Source organism: Telmatherina bonti (genome assembly GCF_933228915.1).
Source record: "Telmatherina bonti genome assembly, chromosome: 17".
In the NCBI taxonomy this organism is placed as follows: Eukaryota; Metazoa; Chordata; class Actinopteri; order Atheriniformes; family Telmatherinidae; genus Telmatherina; species Telmatherina bonti.
Window position 1 is genome coordinate 19,078,005 of NC_136615.1, and position 21,680 is coordinate 19,099,684.

General features: G+C 37.2%; 1 protein-coding gene across 1 annotated transcript; it reads right to left on the reverse strand.

Annotated features, from left to right (window-relative positions):
- Window positions 1-7,714: 7,714 nt before the first annotated feature.
- ddx54 (DEAD (Asp-Glu-Ala-Asp) box polypeptide 54) lies at window positions 7,715-15,857 on the reverse strand. The gene is made up of 20 exons (XM_079256222.1): window positions 15,603-15,857; window positions 13,993-14,119; window positions 13,847-13,917; window positions 13,562-13,750; window positions 13,269-13,318; window positions 13,128-13,169; window positions 12,948-13,043; window positions 12,724-12,845; window positions 12,400-12,461; window positions 12,051-12,182; window positions 11,731-11,941; window positions 11,514-11,645; window positions 11,193-11,414; window positions 11,017-11,090; window positions 10,717-10,926; window positions 9,810-9,958; window positions 9,598-9,711; window positions 9,395-9,502; window positions 9,198-9,289; window positions 7,715-8,901 (listed from the first exon to the last, which is right to left on the reverse strand). Exons 1-20 carry the CDS (start codon window positions 15,717-15,719, stop codon window positions 8,639-8,641), a joined length of 2,583 nt encoding a protein of 860 aa, XP_079112348.1. The 5' UTR covers window positions 15,720-15,857; the 3' UTR covers window positions 7,715-8,638.
- Between the last annotated feature and the right edge of the window lie 5,823 nt (window positions 15,858-21,680).

Genomic DNA, 21,680 nt, shown 5'->3' on the forward strand with positions numbered 1-21,680 from the left:
ACTAAATCTTATCTTCTTCCCGCATCTTAAGCTGGTTTCTCTGTTTTAGGTCAGAGTTGCATTGACAGGTTGTTTCAGATGGAGAAAAAAACAATAGTTCTGCACAACAAAAGTCTAATAATGAATCAGCTGGTTTGAGGATAACTTAAGCTGCTCTGAGCACACACGTAATTGAGCTGATTTTTCCAGTATCTTTATATGTTACTTGTAATTTATAATATGAAAGAAAACTTCATCATCAGTAATGCTACCAAACACAACACAGCAATGGTCATAAATCAGCAGAGCTACTTTGTTTTAAAAACAATTTTAAAAAAAATAAAAAATACAATTCACAGCACAGTGGCATCAGTGCAGGGTCAGTCCGAGGCCCTTGGCCTCGACCCTTCAGCGGAACTGAGTTCTTGACCCGTTGGCTATTTGTCCAAAGCGTAGGTTTGACCCCGGTCAGCATGCTGAGGAGGAAAGTCAACCATCACCTTTGATCTGAAGTTGTTCTGGATTGGGAGTAATGAAACTGGACCAGCTAAATTACAGTGGAGTTCAAAAGACTAATAAATAATCATGTCAAATCCACCCAGATTAAGATCACATTCTGAAAGGCAAGGTAAGTTTATCTGTAAACCACATTTCATGTTCAGGATAATTCCAAGTGTTTACATAAAATATAAAAGCATCACAGATGGTGCAAAATGCATTTGGTGAAAGTTTAATTCAACAGCAGAGATATGTGCTGGTGGTTATACTGTTCAGTAAATTTTAGAAAGGAAAACTCAGTTCTCCGTTTCATTTGAGTGAAATAAAAAAAAGCAATATCAAGCTGGTTTGTTTTTTTTTGGGGGGTTTTTTTTGTCATTTCCTTGTTTTACCTTCTTAACCTCCTCATGAATGCTCTATCAGACTTGTTGACCCTTCAGCCCATTAAGATTTTGGCAGTTTAAAAAAAAAAAAAAAAACAGCAAAAACCATTGGCCGCAAGTCTAATCCTCCTATGTTTTTGAAGTGGTACACTTGGGGTGGGACAAATGTTGTTGATTGATAGCCGCTTGGCCTATGAGGCTGCCTGAGCTTCCTTCAAAAGGTCAAGTCCTGTCTGGCCCCTGTCCACTGCACACTTCCACAACATATCCGGGGTCCTGGCCCTCCAAAACACACACACAACGACACTCATACACAAGCGCTGTACCCTCTCGGCGCCACGCTGCGCCAGTGGTCAGGGCCTTGCGTGCCATCCAGGATCTGGTGTGGGGAAGAGGGGAGGATGCAGTAGGGAGTGAGAAATGTGAAAATTGTCCTCAACCAATCACAAACCTTAGTTATTCTCATGGAAAACTTTACAACACTCTTCAGCCCTTCTCCAGTGACTTTAAATGTAATTTAAAGGTCATGCTGCTTAAGTTTACACACACCAGATGTAAAATGCATGACTCTTAGCTGTGCACCTGCCTGTGTATATTTTAGGCTTTAGTGGGACTCCTGCATCCTCAAACTTGCATAATGTTCCTCAAAGTCTATGGCTACCTGTTCAAGATGGTGCACATTGCTAGCTTTAAAGTGATCCCTGAAGACAATACAAACAAACAGGAAGACTTGAATATGACGAGTAGTTGGGATTATTTATGTCATTTTAAACTCATTGCAAGCAGGTCGAATTTTGGCCAAAATGGGGGGCCAACAAAAGCTCATTAGGTTGCAGGCCCCTCTAACGGAACTTGGTCAATGGCTATACCGCCATCTTTTGGTGAGTAGAGTAACTGCAGCAAAGCATGAGACCATAATAGAGGACTATTTTTTTAGAAAAACTGTGACAATTATTGAACAGAAAGGCAAGTTAGAACATATAACCAACTGTTTACAAATGTGCAGAAATAATTTACACTGAGTTTATTTTAGGATTGGATTATAAGCCTGTTGTTATCCACAAACCTTTTATGTAACTGAATTAAATTTCAGCGCATCCTTTCTAGAGTTTTATCATATTGCACAATGTTGGCAAGCTGAAAATTTGATTTCTTTATTTTAGTTCATCTGATTAAACAAAAACTTTATCCATGAATTCCCAACCAAAAACTATATAACTTTCCAAAACTGTACAATATCAAATTGTATTCATTAGTGGTAATGAGATTAGAATATGTAACATATCCTAACAACGTGGTTGAATATGTACTTTAATATAATTGTCTGAAGTGACCATCTTCTCAAAAACTCCATCTAATGAGCTCTGTCATCTTATTACTCAAGGTTAGTCTTAAGCATACTTACTGCTTCAGCATTCACTGATTATTTTGATTTTCGGTCTTTCTCTGATCCTGCAGAAGACAAATGAAGTGTGTAGCCACAGAGAGACAGACAGCTCGCAGAGGGTGAAAAGAGAGTCTGGGAAAACATTCCTTAGACGAGGAAAGGAGAGATGTGTGTAGGGGGGGAAAAAGAATGGAAAAACCCTTCTGCAATAAGTTAATTGAAGTTGTAGAAAACTAACAGAATTTTACAATCTACATCAGGATGGACATCAAACTAAGAGTAAAAAGGAACAAGAAGTAAGATCTTATGATTGTTTCATTTTCAGTTTCCCTCCATTGTATTGTCATAATACACCCCTGCACATGTTTACCACTACGATTAAGGTTACAAAGAGGAACAGATACAGTGCATTGGCAGGGGAAACAAAAGCTCAATGGAGGTAATCAAACAATGATAGTTTTATTTAATGTTACACTATTGGAATAGGAAGCAATTAAGCAAAAGATGCATTCTGAAGCCATAGGTCATTTTAAAGAGTCGGGTCTCATCCGTGCCAGAGAGGGATGGTGGAAGGTGTTGACTAGATGCAAACGAGTTGGCCCCATCGAGAAGCGACAGTGAAGCTGATAACCCACTTTCCACCCACCAGGAGAAGACCACTTTATAAGGACAATGAGCATCTCCAAAAATAACCCTCTCTGATTCCTAATCCAGGAGGTTGAAGGGCTGTAGCCGCATGCATGCCAGCATGTTTTCCCTCTCAGCACAACCCACAGCACAAACGCATGTGCTCTCCTTCGTTCATACAATAAAAAGGAAAAAAATGCTCCCCTTATTGTGAGGTTTTTTGGTTTGTTTGTTTGCTTTGTTTTGGGTTTTTATTACAGGGTAGCTGTATTTATTTTAACTGGGTTTTTGTTTTAAACTCTAAACTGAACAGATTTGTGCCAAATGAAAACGTGGTTGAGCCGAATACATTATTTCCTGCTTGGAGAACACACTACAGTCCCAGCAACCTCTATTTTCTGTTTGGTCAAAAAGTTTAAAAAAAAAACAAAAACAAAAGAACATGGAAAAATGTTGAATGTAATAAAAAGAAAAATGAGGTACAAAACAGAAAAATAATTTTTGTATGTTGGTTGCATTTCACCTTCATGGCACACATTGCATTGCAACCAACCTTCAATCTAATAGTCCCTGCTGAAAAGCCCGTTTCCTCCCTCAGAGGGTGCATCCAGATTTACAGCTTGACAGCAGCCACAGATCATAGCAGAGACACAGCTCACTGGCAGTGAAAGATGTTCTTTACCTTACAATTGCCTGGCCTTGATTTGAAGTTGCCTGGTTTTGAACTATATATCTGAAAAACTGACTTTGTAATATTTCCATCAAGGTACTGACGTACTAAAACGATCAAAGATTTGGTGTTGATAAATTACTCTCAAGCTCCAAAAATACTAAATTTATATTTGATAATAAGATGACCTACAAACAGAGCACATGTCAAGAAGTGTTTCTGTAGTTTGTTTAGCGTGCTGAATATCAGGAGGTTTCCTTCATAAGCAATCAGTGAAGCACAGCAGGCAGGTTCTAATGTTATAAATTACAGCACACAAGCCAATATGCAGCAAGTGTAAATATTCATTCATTCGTTATTCTAACCGCTCAGTCCGATGAAAGGTTCCGGGGAAGCTGGAGCCTATCCCAGCAGTCTTTGGGCGAAAGGCAGGGTACAACCGGGACAGCTCGCCAGTCCATCGCAGGACCAAGCGTAAACAAAAAAGAAAAATTTAGAAGATCGTGTCTCATGGAGTGAATCTCCCATCACACTGTGTTTGCATCTTAACTGCAATTTCTGAATGTCATCTTGTCGTACATCATCAAAGAAAGTTTTGATTTTATGGAGTCAGGTTGGTTTGATCGTTGTGCTCATCTGAAAGTGGCCTGCAGCAAACTCGACCCCTGCAGACTTTTCTATTTTTAATTAGTGAGTTTCTTGCCTGAGACAGTCCCAGCAACTCCAGTCCTTGTGATCAAGCTAATTTCAGGGTTCCTTTTGAGCATCTGCGTGGCATGTTGTTCTAAACATCTTCAGGAGCTGCCTGTATCCAAAACAAAGCCACAACACTGTAATTACAATTTGACAATAAACCCAGCTAACCAGCATTTGACCCAACAACATTTCAGCTCCACCCAATCCGAGGGGGTGGCAATTCCAGAGGTTTTAAAAAAAAAAAAAAAAAAAAAAAATCAATAAAATCAAATCAAATTTAAAAACCTTAAAAGAATTGCGTGTTTCCATCTTTAAAGAGTTTTCAGCTGTTTTCCGAATGAGTTCAGAGCAGCTCATGTCAATCATGTTGGTTCTGTCATTCCTCAAGTGGCCTTCTGCTTTGCGAGCGATAGCCTGAGAAAAGGGCAGCAATCTTATCATCGGAGGGAGCGAACAGAGAACTGAGGAGAGGAGAGCCAGACTGCAGCCACAGCTGCTCGGGAAAGGACAAAACGCAACACACACATCTACAAACTGATAATTGCACTGATAACAAATTGAGATTAATGAGATAATTGTATGAGATATTTAAATATTTTGTTGTTAAGCAAAAAGGCATTTTCATTTAGCCTGTTTAAATGATTGACTATTTCCAGCAATCCATCAAAAAGAACTTTTTTGTCCATATTGTAAAAAGATGTGTGAAAGAATCGTATTGTTTTTAAGCTACATATTTCATCATGGCTCATTTAACCTAGCTTTTTTGTTTTTCCAAACTTTCGACATTTTTACTGTCATTTCATCATTAATTGTAGCTGACTTCACAAGGCTGAACGATGGTTCAAATTAATCATGAGCATTTGTCGTTAAATAATTGAGCTTTGTTTTCAAAATGAAGAGGCAAGAAAAAAAAAAACAGATTAAATTGTAGGAGATAACTGAGATTTATTCAGATTTTTCAACTGGTTCGCTGAATATGTAAAACCAGTCAAAGAATCCATAAAGTAAAAGCAAAATGCCTCAATTTTTAGTCTGCTGAACCCTATATACACGTACACTAACTAGCATTTGTATCCCACCATTATGTGAGCGGCAATATTCTGATGCACGAGCTCTTTGTCATATCTCAAGTGGACGCTGTGTCGGCCCTGGGAACCTAAAAAGAGATAAAGCTGCTGTTTCTGATGACTGGAGAGCTCCTGTTGCTCTAGAGAGTGCTGGGATGGAGAGTGGGACCATCAGATAGACAAGAGGAGGGGCGGGGCCAGGGGGAGGTTTTACAGAAGAAGTGATATAAAAGTAAAGGTACATCGTGGTCCTGTATCTCTCAGCGAGGATTAACTGGTATCTTAGACAATGTTCTGTTCTTTACTCCTGCAGGAGCTGGTCTCAGCTTGAGGACAGATGGCACAGTGGTTTTTTATTTGTTTGTTTATTTATTTATTTATATTTGTTTAACAAAAGATCATTTCTTAGTACTTTCTCTTTTTCAAAATAAAAAAAAATGACACTATGATCAAATTAAAGCCATAAGTTTGTTATACTGTATAACCTAAGGAAGATAATTATGTGTTTGTTTTTTGTTGTTGCTGTCTTTTATTTATAGGTGTTTAATTTTGTGTTGTTTTTTTTATTTTTTTTGTTTGTTATTTTGGGTTTATATTTTTTCCTTTTGCTATATTGGGGACATAACTTAAAACACATTATCTTTAGGTCTTGCTCTGGAGCCACAGGTGGATCTGGATCCAGATTACAGGTTACAAATGCATGACTAGTGGTTACACCTCTAAAAACAACCCTAATCTTCTCTTTTCTTACACAGAAATTGAAATTCCATACTTTTATACACAACTTTTACTTTGTCAAGTTGAAAAGTAAAATGTATCATATAAGTACAATGTTTTATATAATGTAGAAGCAGTACGTCGTAAGATTTATGTTGTTATTGCAGAGCATGTGTTCTTATGAAACTGTAGACATTTCTTTGTCAATTTTTTAAACATTTGTTCATTTCTAAACATTTGATATGTGACATTTTCACTTAAAAGCCACAAACTACTTTGTGATATTAAAACTACTAGTCACCCTACGTTGCCCAAGGCTCTCTTTGAAATAATTTTAAGATATTTTGAATAATCAGTAAATAAATGCATAAAGTTTTGCAGAGTTTGTCTTTTTTAGGGTGTTTACATCCGACAAAAGCCTTCATTAAATGTGTTCAACTGATCTGAATCACACACACATACAGAGTGAAGCTGTAAGTTGACCATTTTTTTTCCCAGTGCTTCAATATTTTGGATTTCTCCACCATGTAAGAAAACTTTCCAGCAAAATGAATGAATGAATAATAAGCATATCCTGTAACTGATAATTGCTAATTGGTATATTATACTTCTAAATTAATTCATCAGTGCAGGTGAACTGTTTTTATAAAAGGTAATGCAACATAGTGTATGCATTTACAAGAATTATAAAATACATCTATTTATATGTTCAAATGTTTCATTTAAAGTGTATTCTTTTAGGTTGCATATCTATGATAGAGAAAGTCATTGACAAAACAAAACTAGTTAACAGATTTAATTACATCTTTTACTTGAGACTTTATAAAACTGCTTTAGCCCATAGCCGCCCTTGATTGTGTATTTTATGAATAGATGCTATTTTAAAGAGCTCTCAGCTGTGAAATATGAACATGATCTGATGTGTGTCCTGTGACAATCTCCATGGAAACTCTGCTGTTTGGACCAAACACATAACCTTCCAACTATAACATTTTCATTACATCTTTAGCTGCATTTGAACAGAAACCTGGAGGCCCCAAGTCTTCGCACCCCTGAAGTTCCTGCAGTCATTAATAACCGAGAACAGGTTGTACACATCATCAGCAAACAGCACTTTAACTACATCCACATGGACTTCCTCGCATTCATCAAGTAGCGGTGCTGCTGTTTCCTTTCAGTTTGCTGTGCATGTGGTCCTGTTTTGCACTGTCCACCAGCTAAAGATATGACACAATTCTTCTTTCCCTGATAATAAAGAGTTAAATTCTCCACAGGAAAAAATACCCCATTGTTTGTTGTGTCCCTTGCCCCTGAATTGATCGAAGCAGGTAGGAAAATGTGAATACCATAATTTGATAGTTTTCAGACGTGCACCAAAAATGGCTCAAAACCTCAGGGCTCTAATATATTCTGTCAAATTCATTTTATTAAATTTGTTATTTTTCAAAAAGTGTCATTTATATGCAAACATTAATTAAAAGTAACATTTAATGGTAAAATTATTGTCTAAAAGACATTCATCAATATTTAACTCAAAATTCAATTTTGAAAAACAGCTTTGGACTTTGTTTTCTAAAATGTGAATAAAATTCAGTTTGATATATTTTTGTGTAAATCACACAGTCTCTTGCTACAGGCTATTTTGGTCCAAAACAGATCTCAACACACATATAGAACAAGCAACCTCTTTCTTTTCCACCTTTGAGATAAAGTCAAGTGACCCAGTGGGCTAAAGCTGGAAGACAGCAGTCCTGAAAACTGCTGGACATGCAGTTCTACTTGTTTACCAGAAGAGAGCAGCATTGCACCTTGTACAATGAATACTGTAGTATGGTTGCTCTACAATGCAGAGACAGTGGGTGCATGATCTTTAAAATTTTATCAACAGATACTTCGCGATTTTTTTCTGTATTTCATCTGAAAAATACAGTAAAAAAACAACATAAAATTCAGACTTTTTAAGTTCTCAGGGAACAGTCGGTAAAAATAAAAGACCTGGGTCAGGGACCCACACATTGGTTCCTAGGTTGTCCGCCTCTCTTACACCCAGGCACCCAGTACTCCTTATGTAGTACCATTTGAAATTACAACTTGATATCTCGTCTTGAGAGGGCAGACTATATTTAAACCTAATGAAAACCTTTGTCAAACACCACATTCAGCTGAGTTGAGGAAGAATGGGGGGCAGAGCTTGTTCAGGCCAGTAGAACTGACTGATGAGACACTGAGCTTTTTCAGTGGGGGGTTATGTGTATGTGTGTAAGAACTCTGCTGGTACACTTCTAGGATGAAATATGAAACTAACTCAATGAAGACAGGACATAGGATGCTGCCTTATTCACACTGTATTTGGCAAATAATTTGAAAACATAGATTTCAGGACTCAAAACATGGTTTAAATTGTTGATGTCCTTGAAATAAGACAAACCCAAACCAAATGGGTCGGAAGCTAGAGTTCACAAGCTACAGAGGGGAAAATGTGACCACTTCTGAAATCCTCCCCTTTTAAACCTCAAAATCATACAAGACATAAAAATTTCGATGATGACCATACTGTTTCTTTTCATCCAGCTCCTCTTGATGCCATCAGCCTTCTTTATCCTGTGTGTCCTTCTTACAGTCTCTTCTTCATCTTGCCCTTCTTTTGGCTTCCCCGTCCAAATCCAGATTTCTTCACCTCCTGGAGCCACTGTTTGTTCTTAGTACGGATCTTTTTCATTCCTCCATTCTGCAGGAACTGATGCTTATGCTTTATTTTGCGTTGTTTCAGGATCTGAGAAGTTGTTTTCAGTTCTGAGCGTATTCTGCGGCCACCAGGTGTCACCTGTGGGGTTGCGGAGCGCTGGGACTTTGCGCCATGGCGACCACGGCCACGACCTGGGAGAAGCATACCAGAAGAAAACATAGTTGTTGAGGCAGAAATATGGTAAAAACTAGCATTTTTTCCCCCACATTTTATGCATGGTATAAATATGTCCAATAACATGTGAGCTCCTGTTTGCAGGGGGTTGTATCTGTGTAATTTAGTTCAGCCTTCTGAATGAAAGCTTGGAATCTGCCTTTCAGAGATGCTTAACTAATCACACATTTCATACATTGACATTTAATAAATAAATAACTGGAAATAAGCAGTTTCATTCATCATGTAGTGAATGATAAAGATGCAGCCCTACCTCCCCCTGGCCTCCTGTTGCCACCTCCCGTTTCTCCATCTGAACCAGATCCAGCATCATCGACTTTGTACTTTTTCTTCCACTCTTCATAACTGACAAGTTGTTAAGTAATACATCTCAACAAAATGTTGTAAGTTAGATTAACAACAGTAGTGATGATAACAAGCTCACAGGGTGACATTTTGTTCAAAGGATACAAGTTTTTCCTGTTTTTCTTGTTAATGATGACCTGACCGCTCTCCGTCCTGCTCTTCGTTTGATCCTCTTTTCCAGTTTCCCTTACGAAACGCTTCCTCTTTCGGTCCCTGTGATTGAAAAAAGGACAAATTCATACTATGAAACAGCAAAATCACAAATTAAGAGACTACATTGGCACTGGAGAGTGAATTTGAATTTTCACCATTTCATTATTTTTTTGTGCACGTTCAACTTGTCACCCTCGTCTCCCATGAGGTCCAGTACAGCTGAGGAGGCCTGCTGATCAAAATTGCTGCCCTCTCCACCGATGCTCAACCTGATGACATGCAGGTAATGACATCATGGGTTTACACAAACTCCCTAATGTGTCATAAGTGAAAGAAAAATTAAAAATCACAACGTTTCATGCCTCACCCTCTCTCAGACTCAAAGTCTTTAGGTCTGTATGGGATGTAATACTCCTCATCTTTACCAGTGTGTCTGCTTTTCTTGTTCTTCGGATGATCTGACCCATCTTCTTGCGGACCTTTTCTTTTAACACGTACCACCACTGAGAACACCCCCTTGTGAAAAAACATCCAGGGTTAAACATCAAGTCCAACCAATCTTCAAATGTCCAACAATTTAAGCTTCTGAGAGTCACCAGCTTAAACAGGCATGGTGCTTTTTAACATGCATATGTGCATCATTTTCCTGTAGATGCCGCTCATACGTGCATTTCAGCAGAGAAGATTGTGCAAGGTCTGTGTCTAAATTAAGACATATTTCAGTAATAAAACATGTTAATGGAGCTCACATGTTGTAAGATGTGATGCAGAATACATGCTTCAGAAATTGCCATTTCTGAGTCAAAAGGAAACATGGAAGTTACATACAGGTAAAAGCAGAAAGTCATAGAAGTATATACTTATAAACTTACTATATAAATAATAACCTTACTAGAAAAACTTTATAAATAACCTGCTGTATAAACTTATTTCAATTTTATATTTACTTAAATTTGTACTTAATATATACCATATTTATACTTGAATATATTTAAACATATATATCTATATTTAAATTTGAGATTTAAACCTTCACTATAAATCCACTTAAGCTTTTGCTGCTACAAATGCTTATTTGTTTACCCTTACTTCACATTGAGTTCATGACTGAAATGATTTGCCGTCCATTTAACTGAATATACAAATGAAATATCCATGATTTTGGCGTGAGGACTCATCTGCACACCATAAGCAGATCTAAAAAAATGCTCAAAAGACTTTTCCTTTTTTTTGGGGTTAGAATTGAGTTTAATTGAAGTCTTGGTGTTTATTACCTTAAGATCATCCTCCTCCTTGCCTGCGCTGCGTGACAAATTGCTTTCAGCAGTAGTGGTGAGGTTGACTGGCTGCTGCAGCCGACTTTCTGCAGCCAGGTCGTCCCTCTGTTTGCTGAATTTGTCCACTAATCGTGTGTCCTTGGAGCGTTTCTTCCGCATCACTTCACTGGCGGGTGTCTTGCTGCTTGAGTTAATTTCAAAGATAGTCTGCATCAAAATGGAACAAGATTTATTGAATGTTTTCTCACAAATGAACAGGGTATTGCAATTTAACCAATATATCTGCAGCAAATGTACCGATTTGGACTTGTAGCCCTTGATGGCATCAACCATCTGAAGCCGCTCCAGTTCCATTTCTTCCAAACCAGAACCTGAAACAAAGTCAGGCCAATGTAGAACACAATCAAGTTTCTGTCTAAATAAAGAGTATTACTGCTTTGTTTTTTTCATGGTTAGTTTTTTCTCAGACTGACCAAGCAAAGGATGGACTCCCATACTGGAGAGATCTGTGTTTTTGACGCGTCTGATGGATTCTGGGGAGGGGCTTGGTCTGGACTTGAGGTACTGCTTATAGGCATTCTCTGAAACACGACGCAAATTTTGCAAGTCCAGGGAGTTTTCATGAGCGGTGATCAGATGAGAACCTTCATCATCCAGGATGCTCTGAGGGACTTTACCGAACACACTGTCTGAATCTAGAGGACAGGGACAACAGATACTGCAATTATTTAGAAATATTTGAGTCATTAAACATGTGTTCCCATCATTTCTAGAGTTAATTCTGCAGAAATTACCCTGTGTGTGTTCTGGAGTGGCAAACTGAATAGGTCTTCCCAAAAAGAGATGAAGATCGTAGACAAAAGGAATCTCATCTGGACAAACCATACTGTATGATGTCCCACTGCGACCTGCACGTCCAACACGGCCTGATGGGATAAGACAGGTAGAATATTACATCAGAGGTCATCACTTTGTAAACAACAACCCCCGTGCAGTGATTAAACCACGAACCAACTCTGTGAAGGAAGAGTTTTGCTTTTGAGGGGAAGTTGTAGTTGATGACGTTGTCCAGCAGGGGGATGTCTATACCACGAGCAGCAACATCAGTCACAAGAAGCACCATGGCTTTCCGATGCACAAACTTCCCAATGTTGATCTTCCTGGCAGTCTGATCAAGGGCACTGTAAATGTAGGCACACTCAATGCCCTCTGAAGACAGCAGCTGGAGATAAAGACAAAAACAGAGTTTTAATGATAAAACTGTATCTAACAGGATTTAGGAGAATTAATCAGGAAAATACACACCCAGGGTAAATCTAGTGTTGTCTCACCTCTTTGAGGTACTCTACATGGTGTTTGGTAGCAGCAAAAACCACAGTTTGTTCCTGAGGCTTTACAACATTCCTCAAGAGGTGCAGCAGCAGTGCTGCTTTGTCATCCACACGCAAATAGAAAAATGACAGCTGGTGGAAGAAAATAAAACATTTGGAAAGAGCTGGATATATGTGTAACTGAGAAATTTTCTGTAGCGTTCAAGCTCTAGATTCATTTTTAGGTTAACAATGTGCAAACATATTAAATAATCATCTAATAAACTGCATCTTAATCCCTGAAAAAGACAAAAAATTGTAGTAATAAGTTACAACTTTAACATGATGAATAAGCCAGTTCTGTTTTTACCTTTATCTGGTCACTAAGCTTAGAATCAACATCCAAGCGAATCAGCACAGGTTCTGTCAGCCCTGGAAACAACATGTATTTATTTAGCCAGGACTTTAAGCACCAGCATCAATGCCAAGAAAAAAAAAGCCAACATTATCATTTTCTATGCTGTGGATTGCTTAAACATTGTTTCTGCTTTAAAAATATCAAGATTTTCCGTCATAATTATTTCATGCATGCAAACCACAACTGACATGAAGTGTGTACCACAATCTATTTTTAAAAAAAAAAAAAAAAGAAAGAAAAAAACAAAGAAGAAAGAAAGAAAGTTGCTGATCTCACCAGCTCTGGCAAACTCCACCAACATTTTGGGAAGAGTGGCAGAAAACAAGACAGTCTGTCTGGTCTCTGGAAGCCTCTGGATGACCTCCTGAAGCTGCTCCGCAAAACCCATTTCAAACAACCTGCATGCAGAACGATACACACAAGCTCACATCCGTACAGTAAGGAATCAGATGGAACAGATGGAAATATGAAACCTTCAAATATGCAAGTACATTTCTCACCTGTCGGCCTCATCAAACACAACATACTCCAGACTATGCAACTTCAAGTTCATTTGACTGATGACATGCATGAGACGACCAGGAGTACCGATGATTCTGTAGGAGGAGGACAGAAGTTAAGGCTAGTGTAGTGCAGCACATCAAACACTACACCAGGAGGCGCCGAGACAAAACGCTTACATGTCAGGGTTCTCATGAAGAGCTGCAAACTGGTCCTCCATTCTGAAAAACAACAGAAATATTGATGATCTCTCCATAGGATGGAAAGATGAAAAAAAGCACAATAAACTAACAGCAGAAGACAAATTGAGGGTCACACACCTGTCTCCACCAAGAATCAAAGCAGTCTTGAGGCCTGTGAATTTACCCAACTAAAGAAAAAAAAAAAGAAAGAGGAATCATAAGAATCACCAAAACAAAAAAAAAAAAAAAACGACTATATGTTAAAATAATAAGAACCCTAAAAATTTTTTTTTTAAAAATAAAAAAAAACCTGACCAAACAGCAACACTTTCTGTATCGTTGAGATACCTATCCTATTGTACAGTCATGTAGGGGATGCTTTTATCCAAATAGACTTACATCTGAGAGTGAGAACAACACAAGCTGCATACCTCTTTTGTAAACTTCATGGTCTGTAAGGCCAACTCTCTGGTGGGGCTCAGAATGAGAGCTCTGGCTCCTGTTTGGGCTTGAGGGGCCTTCAGCTTCTCAAACATGGGCACCAGGAAGGCAGCTGTCTTACCACTGCCTGTCCTGGCCATAGCCACCACATCTTTTCCATCTAGTATCACAGGGATAGTCTGTGAGGAGGTGGCGAGAAGAATTTAGAAACCAAACCCAAGAATGTAAACAATTATTCAGCTTCACGACTGGATATGAAAATGACACAGACTTACCTTTCTTTGAATGGGTGTAGGGACTTTGTAACCCTTCTTCATCACTCCTTTATAAACAGGGAAGCTAAGACCTGAAATTGCATTTAATAGAGTTAAACTAGATTGAAAGCAGCTACAGAGGAGAGGAGTGCTTTCCTTGCACTTACCCATGGACTGAAATCCTCCAGATTTCTTCTTTTTCTTGTTTTGTGCTCTAACCAGCTCCCTCGTGTCAGGCTCCACATCTGATGTGCAATCTGAAGCTGCAGGGAACCGTGGCAATTTCTTCCCTGGCTGTGACATTAAAAAAAAGAAAGGAATCTTTATGAATCAATTGATTTTCTGTTCCCACTTTATGCTGTTTTGGGTTTTTTGGCACAGTAAGAAGCTAGGTACACCTTGTACAGATTGCCTTCCAAAGCGTTACCATAGACAGACAACCATATGCACTCTGATCTCCATCTACAGTTGCCAGTTCAAGAACAGTCTGATTAACTGTAAAATTGTAATTGTGAAATAAATTATATATTTAACCAAGTTTAAATTTAAATTCTTTTAGAAAGGTCTATAATCATTTCAGAAACTGCAGTATTGTGGTGCAAACAGAATGTATTGGATTACACTAAGAGGATATCATGTTATTCTGCTAATCTTCACTGATTTAAATGGAGCTGGCAAAATATTACAACCATTTGTCAGCATGACAAAATACAACTGAAAATGCACTGTCAGTCAGTCATTTCTGAAGGTTTGTGGGGGAAGCTGGAGCCTCTCCCAGCAATCATTGGATGATAGGCAGGGTACACCCTGGGCATGCTCATCCAAAAACCCAAATCCAGTCAATTTTTCGCATTTTTCAGGAAATCCACTACTTCCATCATTTGACTGGTTACTTCAGCTTCGTCATATTAAAGGACTGCAGTAAAGTCTGCATGCAAATGAACTGATAAGATAAATACATGTGGAAACAGAAAACGTATGGACAGGGAGATCACATGGTATACTACTCGATATAAATTAAGATATTAGTAGTTTTTTTTAACGGGAATTTTTGAACCCTTGTGAAGAAGCTGATGTAGCGCCCAAGGCATCATCACGTCTGTCTTTACAGAGCTCATAATAATGCGGTAGAAACATCCTACTACCCATATTCATGAGTTGGGTTATTAGTCCTGGTCTTGGTCAACAGATTACTTCCAAAGTGCGTGGAACAAATTTTGGAAACTATGATTTTCCAATAATTTAATGTAGTTCAATGAAAATAAACTATAATATAACCTATATATACATATTGTGTAGCTACACATGTATGTGTCAATAAGTTAAAAGGTATCTTTTAAAAAGAAAATCGATTGGAGAACAGCTTAATATTACTCATAGTTTCTTCGGGTTGTCACACTTAAGATTACTTCCAAAATGGTGTTATATATTACTACTATATACCCGAATGATATCTTTAACTTGTCAATACACACACTATTTAGGTAATTTACAGACTAAACAAAGATGAAATTGTAGGGGGCATCCGGATTTGAACCGGAGACCTCTTGATCTGCAGTCAAATGCTCTACCACTGAGCTATACCCCCTCCTGAAAAGAGCTGATCCACATTTCTGAGATTGTCGTGCGGGTGTGAATTTTTTTTTACAGATTTATAGAATATGGTAACTCAATAAAGGACTCAATAATTCATAGAATACGGTAACTTAATAAAGGACTCAATGAGTGCCTATTAAAAATAAATAAATAAATAAATAAATAAATAGATTTTTCTTACAGAGTTATCGTCCTTCATTTCAACAGCAAGCTCGAAGTCTCCGCTGTCAGAGTCAGGCTCCTGCTTCCTCTTGCTGGTGTGTCTCTTTTTGGTCAGTTTCTTCTTTCTTTGGCCCATTCTGTAACTTTTAAGACTTACCCACCTGTGTTCGATAACTTTACTGTACCGATTACAAACTAGCACTGCATGAAATAATATTTATAATCTCAAAACACAAGATCCCAGTCAGCGGACATATTGGAAACACGTGGGATTTTCTTTCTACTCCCCTTCTTCTTCGGTTTGTTGCGTTGATGGACTCAACTCTGCCACCTACTGCTACGGAGTGCGAAGCATTTTTGTAAACTTATGTACTTTTGCGACACACTTTGGGGAGGCTTATGCAGTTCATTAAGTTAATATTATGTCAAATCGAATGTATTCTGTTTTCTGCTTTCGAGAATATTTTCTTAAAAGCTTTGCTGATTTGTTCTATTTTAAGTTTAACTTGACCCATATAGTGATTAAGAAACCACACAACACTTAGAAAGACATTAAATACATTTAAATGATAGGAGTATTTCAAAGCACTAATGGATAAATACATAAATAAGCAATCCCGTCCCACACTTAACATTGCTGTTAAGACTGATACAGCTTGACGCACATACTGTATCTATCCATCCAATCCATATATATATATATATATATATATATATATATATATATATATATATATATATATATATATATATATATATATATATATGGATTGATTAGTGAAATACATTTTTAAAAAAATCTATAAATAGCCACATGTTTGTATCATATCAAATAAGCTAAATCCATCCCTGACAGTGGAAATAACCAAGGAGGTTATTAAGAAGGCAACAGATGGAGAGCAAATCCTTATCTCGTGCACCAATCTACTTTCTTGAGATTCAACCAAAGGTTTATCTTAGCCTTTATTCACTCTCAACATGGTGCAGGAGAATGGTTATTATAAACCCAGCCATATATATATATATATATATATATATATATATATATATATATATATATATATATATATATATATATATATATATATATATATATATATATATATATATATATATATATATTCATTCATTCATTCATTTTCTGAACCGCTTAATCCAATTTCAGGGTCGCGGGGAAGCTGGAGCCTATCCCAGCTGGCTTTGGGCGACAGGCAGGGTACACCCTGGACAGCTCGCCAGTCCATCGCAGGGCCACACAGAGAGACGAACAACCACTCACGCTCACACTCCTAGGGGCAATTTAGAGTAACCAATTAACCTAACATGCATGTCTTTGGATGGTGGGAGGAAGCCGGAGTACCCAGAGAGAACCCACGCATACACAGGAAGAACATGCAGACTCCACACAGAAAGGCCACTGACCAAACCCCTCCCCAGCCAAGGATCGAACCAGTGACCTTCTTTCTTATTTATATATATATATATATATATATATATATATATATATATATATATATATATATATATATATATATATATATATATATATATATATATATATATATAGATATATAGATATATATATATATATATATATAGATATATATATATATGTATATGTGTGTGTGTGTGCGTGCGTGTGCGTGTGTGTGTGTATGTCTGTATGTCTGTGGACTGCACGTTACTTAAATAATTTCCCCTAAAAGTAGCACATTGGTCTGTTTAGCTTCCCTTGCAAAAGCAAGGGAAGCTAAACAGACTTTCCCAAGTTGATTATTTATCTATTGTAGTTATCCAGTTAATAAATAATATTTGTGTTCTTGGTGGCTTTGATTAGTTTTTGCTTGCCATGATCTTTAAGCTGACACTGCCTCATTGTTTCTTTATATCCTCAAAATCAGCGAAAGCTTTTATTATAAGTCATTCAGAGCAAAAGCATAAAATACTGTTTCCATGTTTGTTAGTGAGAAAATAAGAAACCTGGTTATTAAAACAAGCTTCAAATGTAAATGTAAAGAATGTTCTTAACAGTTTACACTGTTAGACTTTGATCTAAATTGCCATCTTTCTAGTGAGTATATAAAGCAAAACTCATGGCTCCAAGATATAAGCGCCATGGATTTCTATCTGTTGCATAACTTTTCATGAAATCGACCTAATAGGACATTTTGGCAGGCAAAGCTTAACCGTCTGTGCAACAACTGTCACATTCATGCTGCTGGAATCCTGTAATGTGCTACAATATTAGGTTTAGGTTTTTTTTTAAAAAAAAGAATACTTAACACAACTTGATAACAGGGTCTTTAAGTTTGGGTTTCTGTTATTCTGTCTACGCGAACTGCATGTGCTGAAATATCACAAGCCATTCATTAAAATTGCTCTTTAGTTATTTATAAGCTGAATCTGATCATCCTTTAACTGTTTTTTTTAATGAAAACAGATATCTCTGTGTTTAAGAATCCTCCTGTGTCTTATCTTGTACATTAAATCTAAGGTAGCACAACCAGATCCCAGTCTGTGAGGGATCACATTCAAAAAATCTTGTGTTGTTTTGTTTTTTGGGGTTTTTTTTTGCTTGTCTTCTTAATTTGAGCACGCTTGAAATAGTTCACATTTAGCACATTATTCATATATTTATTCTTCTAACTCGCCCATAATTTATAATGTTACTATGTTTGCTCATTGAGTGTTTGGAAATTCAAATTTTATGTGATTTCATTAAAATGCATGGCCAGCTGCTGCACACAAACAACTGCCCAAGATATCAAAAAGGGCCACCAAACTGTCTTCACGTGAGATAAATATGTAAAAAAAAAAAAAGTCATACCTATTCTATCATACCTAAAAATGTATTGGTCAGTATGGTTGCAGCTTTGAATATTTTTTATTACTTCAAAATAGCTAAATTTTTTTATTTCTAAATCACTCAGTGGAAATGTGTCCTTTGGAAGATACCACTGACATTAATATGATGCAAAATGTGTATTGCACTGTTTGAAGCCAGTGGGCTGATGTACAATAAATTAGGTAACACCATGGCAACAGGCTGGAGCTAATGCCACTTGTGTTCACTTGCACAACCTTGTAGTGGTTTGCAGGAAATAATCTGTTAAGGAAACTAAAAGGACTGAAAGGTGAACTTGCAGGCTGTAGGTGAAGTCAATCACCTATTGCACAAAGTTTTGTCCTGATAGGTGATTCAAGTTATACATCTTAAGAAAATTAAGACATAGAACTGGCAGCACTGGGAAAGTGGTGGTTTCAAGAAAGCTTAAAAAAGTAGAAAAAAATTCTCTCAGGTCTTCCACAGCTGCTGGCAGTGACTCAACTCTCAGTCCCCCCACTCTGACAAGTCTTCTTTAATCACAGCTTCATTTCCATGAACCTTTCCAGTCATTTCTTGTGGATGTTGCAAATTTATCTATGAGTCTCGGCTTTTATTGGTTTTTGTAAATGTGTATCAGAAGGTGTGTAAACTTATAAATTGAGGGGCTTATTTGGATTTTCTTATTGGTTTAGTTCCATGCACTTACACAGTACAAAATTAAAATGCCAAAAGTCATTTCACCACATTGATTCATAAGCTCATGAAAAATAGCAGAGTCAAAATAATTTGTTAAAGGTTTAAAATATTGCTTACTGAAATCAATAGAATATAACTACTGGACAAAAACTACATTTTAAGTATTCATAATTACTGGTATATTATCTGTGTCTGACAGCCTTCTGTCTTTTTCAAAGCAAAGTATGTGCTCATTTAGTACTGCTGCAAAGTAAAACAAAACCTTCTCTTGCAGATGTGGCATGTAATTGCACATTTAGCTGCTTTTGAATGAATGATTGTGGGTGCCTGTGCTGTTGCCTGACTAATTAAATAGGCACGTGCACACCATGCTCATCTCAGCTACTTCTTGAAGAAGGCATCCGCAGGATGTCTACCTCGTGGAGTTAATGAGTATATGAGGGACACTTTAAATAATGATGACTTAGTGGGACTGTATCTTGCTCATTGATGCATTTTTCTGTTTTATATATCTATCTTAAATCATGTTGATTCTCAGTTAATTCACACCAGTTACCTCTGCTGTTGTGAAAAGTGTTGCTTGCTTTGGTGAAGTAAAAATGGCAAATAAAAAAAAATTGTGTGTGACATGTGAAGTTAACTGTTTGCCCTCTGTCCTCATTGCCACTTACATTCTTGCAGACTTATTTGCTAAACAACCAATCAGTGAACTCACTCACTGACAGACCTCACACCAATTTAACAAACTGAATCTTTAAAAAAAAAAAAAAAAAAAGAATAATATAGGCAGTGTGATAGTTGTTACCTTTGTTGCCACTGGATGTAAGAGGCTGGAAAAATAGAACTGCTTTGATTTAGAGAGAGATAAACCAACCACCAGGCAGGTGTAAGACTGATTTTATTCTCAGTTCAACAGCAGTGCTCTGTGAAAGATAAAGAGTCCTCTTGATGATTGATTTAGACTATAATAACTCTATAGCCTATTACACAAATTAAGTATATTCAACACACTTAAGGAAAAAAGGAAATTTTCAAAAAGCACAATGTGGGGGCTTTACTAGTCTGGCGAGGACACATGAAGTGCTTTAAGATGCTAAGATATTAGTCCAAAGTTTATTATTTATTTGTTTTGACTGAAAGATTTATATGGTATTTACTGAGATTGGCCACTCTGTAAACATGTGGAGGTCAAACTGGAGTGATGGATGTTGAAAAACTCAGATGACTCAGATTTAACTTGTATTTAGTTTGTACATAAATGCACTAGTTCACTAGCACTCAGTCCGTAGATGGACGATTAATGAAAGTCATTACAGGAACAGATGTCAACATGTCTCTGGTTGGATTTTCATAAAGATGTTTGTGTGTAGCAGATGCTGCTGCTAAGCCATGAAGATTGAGGGGAATGCTTAAATTAAGAGATTATTAAGATGATGGTTTGTAAAGTTACCTTTTAAATGGGGGTAGCAGTTAAAAATCCTTCCATCTTATATGTTTCAATTTAATAATTCATCAACAAAAAAAAGCTGGCCTTGGATTCAAGGAGTCTTTAGAAAAAAAAAAAAGTAGTTCAAACATCCAATTATTATTGCAACTGATGTACTGTAACATGTCAGGCAGGCTAGTCCCCTCCAGCAAGCCTTCAAATGCTTGTTTGATTTTTTATACCAGACGGCTGTACTGTATGTCCAAAGGGCAAATTAATCTCTGAAATCTCATAACAGCTTCTCAGACTGTTTTAAAAGGCTGTATGTGAGGAAATGCTGTTGAGCTGAATCTTCTGAAAAGATTATATAAATGTTGTGAGATTAAAGAATGGCTGAAAGTGACACTTTGTAATATTATGTCAAAACAAATACAGAAAGCCCTAAATGAGCAAGGTGATGTTCCACCGCCAACAACCTTATGATTAAAATTTGGTTTTAGGGCAGTCAAAAAGGAGACTAAGGCCTGTTTTTTGGGAGGTTTATTGGCATTGCTGTGTGAGTATAATAGTGTCACCCTTAGTGGCAGCACCAGATGGAGTGAGAGCCCTGGGTTTTAGCCCCCCGGCTCCTGGGCACAGAGACAAAGCAGCCACGCACAAAATATGTGTTCACTGATTGGACCGTGCTACACTAAGATGCCATAGGCTGATAAGATGCTGCACGGAGCTTTGTCTACATGCTTGAGAAGACTTTCAGTAATGTTAACACAATAGTTTCTCTGGACCTTCAATTCAACCATTATGACAGATTTTTTTTTACCTCAGTGAATGGGTTGTCTCTATAGGACTGGGTTGTAATGTAGAAATAGTATCCATTGTTCATTTTTTATTAGAGGATCACATGATGCAAAACAGGTGCGGAGCATTCAGAAAAACCCATTATCAAAATTGCCAATTACATGAAAGTTAGCTTCAAGCATTACCATGAATGTGTCTAGTAGTGTGTGTATTAATTCATTCCTGCAGTGCCAAAAATACATTATACTCTGTTTTCAAAGCATTTGCAAAGGTTTTGATGATATATATGTAGGAAATGATGTGCTAAGCACAAATGTACATGAGTATTTGTAGTTCATTTAAAAAGTGAC